At 27.7% G+C, this 5,684-nt stretch overlaps 1 protein-coding gene across 6 annotated transcripts in view; it reads right to left on the reverse strand.

Moving 5' to 3' along the window:
- The window catches only part of LOC117179745 (centrosomin), a 136,733-nt gene that overhangs the window by 63,056 nt on the left and 67,993 nt on the right, over positions 1 to 5,684 (reverse strand). The window contains exon 1 of one of the 6 annotated variants that reach the window (XM_033371812.1): positions 5,164 to 5,386. The exons of the other annotated variants lie outside the window; for them this stretch is intronic. Coding sequence (XP_033227703.1) covers positions 5,164 to 5,248 — 85 coding nt within the window. The 5' untranslated portion in view covers positions 5,249 to 5,386. Of the gene's footprint in view, positions 1 to 5,163; positions 5,387 to 5,684 lie in introns of those variants that run through there. 6 annotated transcript variants of the gene reach the window in all.

A 5,684-nucleotide genomic window follows, 5' to 3' on the forward strand; every position in this document is an offset into this window, starting at 1 on the left:
TGTTGAAATATATTTTTTTACATCTTTTATTATTAAGCTTTGTACTTAAACGTAGTTTTCTTTCGGCTCTTGCATTTCTCAAAGTTTGAGACCGATATTTTTGGCATAAAAAAAGTTCGAACGTTCAAAAAATGTTGAGGTTCAGAAAAAAGATGAAATAATTTTCAGTGACGTTCCTGCCAAAATGCAGTACCTAAACGTTATTATTGTACTCTAATACATTTCCCAAAGTTTCAGCTCGATATTTTATTTACAAAAAAAGTTCTAAGGTTCAAAAAAACATTCAGTGAACCGAAAAAGTGAGGTCGGTAATATAGGTATTTAGCTGTGTCACATGCCCTTAAACCGAAAACGTTATCAAACGCGAATCAATCGTAACCCAAAAATTGAATAACGAGCATTAATGTTCTTTTGAATTCAAAGAAAGAATTCTATGAAATTGATAAAAAAAATCCAGCGGGATTTTAATGAATTCGTACTTTAAGTAAAACTGTGGTGAATTTAGATAAATGAGAAAGATTTTGTCATGAAAGATGTAATGTTTACGAAACCAAGGTGAGTTTAAAAGAGTTAAGGGTGAATTTAGAAAAATTCTAGACAATTACAAAGAATTCAACAGAACTTAAAGTAAATTCATAAGAATTCAAGGTGAATTCCAAATTATTTCAAATAAAGTATCAAAAATATTTGAACATCTTGTATAATTTTTAAAACCCTGCAAAATCCTTCAGTTCTGACACATACAATAAGTAAGATCCATTAAAATATTATAAAAACCTGAGAAATTCTATGAAATGTTACATTTTCTGAAATCCTAGAAAGTTTATTAAAGTCCCAAAAAATACCAAAAAAATCTATAAAAATGTTTCAAACCATAAAAGTTCCCTTCCTTCTCGTGAATAAATTATATGAAATCCATTAAAAAGGATTCAAATACATACCTTGAGAGATTTCTAAATCCTTTAAAATCATTGAAATTCACAGAAATCTTATAAACTCCCTTGAAATCTTTTTAAATATCTTAAAACCTTACAGTTCCTGCAAAATCGTTGCATATTTTTCGAAATTCTTTACTGCCACATGATATTTTTTTAATACCTTAAAATCATTAAAATCCTTGGAAATCCCGTAAAACTTTTTATAGCTCTTAAAAATATCTTGGAATCTTTACAAATACCCGAAAGTATTTAAAATACTTTGAGATCCCATTCAATTACTTGAATCAATTAAACATTCATAGGAATATTTTAAAATAGCCTAAAATATTTCAAATACTTTCAACTCCCTTGGAATTTCTAAACATATGCCAAAATATTTAAAAGCATTTGAAATTTTTTGAATTTTCTTGGAACATTTTACAGCTTTTGAAAATTCCTTGGACATTTTTAATAAGCCCTAAAATCTTTAAAATACTTAAAAATCTTTTTATTTCTCTTGAATCTGTTTAAAGCTCTTGAAAATGCGTTGGAATCTTTCCAAATATCCTAAAAGATTTCAAATACTTTTCAAATCGCCATAGATTCCTGAAATCAATTAAAAATTCCTTGGGATCTTTTCAAATACCCTAAAATATTTTAAATGCTTTGTAATCTTTCCAAATCCCTTGAAAATGTTTTTTATTCAACTCAATATTCCTTGGAAACTTTTAAAATTCTCACAATGATATTAAATTATTTAAAATCTTTTGGAATGTCTTAAAACATTTTAAAGCTCTTGAAAATTCCCTGAAATTAAAAAAAAAAATATCCTAAGACATTTTAAATTTTTCAAAATCCCTTTAAATTGTTCAAATAAATCGAAAATTGCTTTTGGAATTGCTAAAATACTCTGAAATTATTTTTAAAAATTTAGAAATATCTTTCAATCATTAAAAATCTCTGAGATTTCAGAAAATCCTTCAATTCTTCTGCATAAATTCTTTGAAATCAACTAAAATATTATAAAATCCCGTGAAATTACATAAAAACTAATATTTCCTGAAATATTGAAAAATTCGTTAAAATATCTTGACAACTTTTAAAATAACTGAAAATGATTGAAATCGTCTTTTTAAAAGCTGATGCTCTTCAAAACTACTTTGCACTTTTTAAATACCCCAAAATGTTGTACATTCTTTAAAATCCGTTCAAATGATTGAACTCAATTTAAAACTCCCTAACATTTAGCAAACCTTTTAAAATCCTTTGTCACTCCTTCAAATGATTGAAATCTATTGAGTTCTTTCCAAACTTTTCAAATACCCGAAAATACTCTGAGACCTTTCAAATCTTTTAAAATACTTGAAACTTTTAAAAGCTCTGGAAAATTCCTTATAAGTTTTTAAAATAGCTTAAAATCTTTTGAATTCTTTGAAATCCCTTCAAATTATTCAAATCAATTGAAAATTCCTTTGAATCTTTTTAGAATATCCTAAAATCTTTAATGTTCTTTTAAATCTTTGGAAATACCTTAAAAAATCTAAAAATCTTAGAAATCCACTCAAATTATAGGAAATCAATTCATGAAATTTACAAAGATTTCTTGAAATCCTGGGAAATATCTTAAAATACCTTGTGTGCTTTTGATGTCACTTAAAATCATTACAATCTTTGGAATTTTTATAAATCATCTAAAATATTTAAAATCCCTTTAAATCTTTTGCTATCCCTTACAAATTTTTAAAGCTTGAAATTTCTTGAAATTTTCCTAAATTTTCTAAATTCTTTTAAATTCTTTAGAATCCCTTCAAATGATTGAAATCAATTAAAAATTCCTTGAAATCTTCCAAAAAACCCTAACAAAGTTCAAACGAATTTAAGAAAATTTAGAAATAAGGTACCTTTAAAGAAAGAGGGTACCTTTAAAGTGGTATGACTTTCGCCGGTTAATTTTCTTATCGATTCAACTGTTCCTATCCGTGCAGGAGTAACGAGCCGACTTGGCAAAATGCATTCTAGAACACTCATTAGAGTTAAGAGTCGGCCGTAACACTTTTGGCATTGTGCCAAGGCTTTAGAACTTTCGGCTCATTTTGAAAGATTCTTCCCCATTTCTATTATCACCTTATAACGTAATTTTCAACAAAGAACGATGAATTTTTGACTAAATAGTTAGTTTTTATACCAAAAAGATAAATTTTTTAGCAGGGAAATGTATTTTCAACAAAAAAGTTCCTGCTCGATCAAGAAAGATAACTTTTCTACCAAAGAACATTAATTTTCAACCCGAAAATATGGATTTTCGAAAAAGGGTTAATTTTCGAACCAAATAGTTGACTTTCTAACAAAAATAGATGAATTTTCTAGTAAAAAAGATGAATTTTCAATAAAACAGTTAAATTTTTAAAGAGAAAGATGAATCTTCAATTAAAAAAATAATCATTTTTAAGAAAGTAGTTGAATTCAATCAAAAAGATGATTTTTCAAGAAAATAGTAGAATCCTCACGCAAAACAGATTAATTTTAAACTAGATAGTTACATTTTCAACCAAGTGATTACATTTTTTCTCAAAATGTTATAATTTTAAGCCAAAAAGAAGAATAGTCTACAAAACAATCAAATGTTTAACCCAAACATGTAAATTAAAAAAAGGTAATTTTCAACCAAATAGTATATATATAAAGTAAAAATGACGAATTTTCACAAAAATAGCTAAATCCTCAACCAAAACAGATTTATTTTTTGTCACATTTACTTTTTTAACCAAAATAGGTCCAAAATCTACCAAAAGATAAATTTTAAACCCAAAAAGGAATTTTCAAACAAAAAATTTAACAAAGTAGTTGAAGTGAAACAAAAAAGTATAGCAATTTTTGAAAAATTCTGAAAATAACGAATTTTTTAAATTTATGTTTGCTCCCTATTGAGCAGGTAGACGCATAGACGCTACATAAAATTATTTATTTCTGATACATTCATTAAAATCTCATGAAGTCAGTGAAATTTCCGAAAATTTTCAGAAATATTTTGAATTCTCCAAAAGTCACCGATGTATATTGAATCATCTGCAGTAACTTTAAATCACTTGAATTAATTTCAAGTCAATTGAATTCTCTTGAAATCTCCTGAAATATCTGAATTTGCGTGAAGTCATATGAAGTCACATGAAGTAATTATAAATCACTGGAAGTCTCTTCAAATCTCAGTGAAATCTTCTAAAGGCAATTTTTATACGAAAAAGGGAAAAGTAGGAAAAGTGCAATATTCATTTTTAAAGTTTTACAGGAAGAAACAATATTTGTATGAGAAATATTATGTTAAATGGTTTTTTCATCAATTCTGACATTAAAGACTTTTTTTTAAATTGGATCTATTTTGTTTAATTTTAAATTTTCATGAATTTTCAACCGTTGAAAATTATGTTTCTTCTAATTTTCAACAATAGAATTTTCTTTCATATTCAACAGTAAATAATTAAATTGTCAATTCTGTTCAATTTTCAATCGTTGGACTTTCTACTGCTGATAACTCAATTATCAATTTACTTCAACTTCCAACAGATGAAAATTAAATGTTCTCCGATTGTCACCAATTGAATATTAACTATTGAAAATGGCAAAAAATGTATAATTGAATGTTGAACAGCTGAAAATTTAATTGCCGCAAATTAAAAAATATGAATTTAGTAAATAAGCATTTCAATCCATTCAAAAATGTCGATGAATCATCGCCCTGTTAGGTCGTTGAAAATCAATCCACGGCAATATAAAAAATGCAGTCAAAAATAATATTGGTTAGAATCGTGATACTTGTTCGGCTGAAAAATGATTTTAGCTTGAATCCTGAGTAGTTTAGATTGAAATGAATCAAATGAGCATTTAAAAATGTTGTATGGATAAGATTTAAAAATAAAATACCCAAGAGTCCCGAGTTCTAAAACGCTGAATTTCTTTAGTAAATTTCAAGCAGATGCAAGTTAAAATTTTACAATTCAAATTTCGTACTACTTTCCGGACCGAAATTTACCGCGTAATTCAAACACTGTATTCTCAAATTTAACTTATTTCAAGAAAAAATGCAGAAAATGAAAAAAAAACTGTGATCACTGTTTCTATTATTTCAGTTCAGCGAAAGAACGGGAAAAGGTGGAAACTATTTTAAATCAAAATCTCTTCCAATTAAGATGTTTCCGCACTTTTTCGCACTTTACAAAAAATTGGTAATCATGATTTAAGATCTTCCTACCAAACATGATTTCGATTTTGATCGGTCTGTCCTCGAGGTTTTCCAAAAAGGTCGAAGGGTCAATTCTTGAGCTACCACATCCCATACCATGAAGGTGAACGAACTTTTCTAAACTTTGGCATTGTTTTTCAAAAATCGCGAACTTGATTCGCGAATAAAAGTCGCTGGAGGTTGATCAACATCTCTACTAGCGAGAGCCGATGAGCAGATAAAACTGATGCAGAAAACAACCAACTGAGCCAAAAGTTACATCGCAATAAAGCTCGGTTAAAATTGTGTCCTGATGCGCTATATGTCGCGCCACGCGTTCTAGATATACGTACCTACTTGAAGGTCATATTTGATCAAGATCAGAACGAATCCATTGATCAAAAGGAATCATTTCAGAAACGGAATTTAAAAAATAAAATAATTTGTAATTCTAATTGGTAGATCAATACTGAATATTTCAATATTGGACCCAAGCGTTTTTAAGTAACAAATAAGCACAAATAAGCAGTCGTCCACAAATTACGGAAAGG

This window comes from Belonocnema kinseyi, chromosome 9 (genome assembly GCF_010883055.1).
Source record: "Belonocnema kinseyi isolate 2016_QV_RU_SX_M_011 chromosome 9, B_treatae_v1, whole genome shotgun sequence".
In the NCBI taxonomy this organism is placed as follows: Eukaryota; Metazoa; Arthropoda; class Insecta; order Hymenoptera; family Cynipidae; genus Belonocnema; species Belonocnema kinseyi.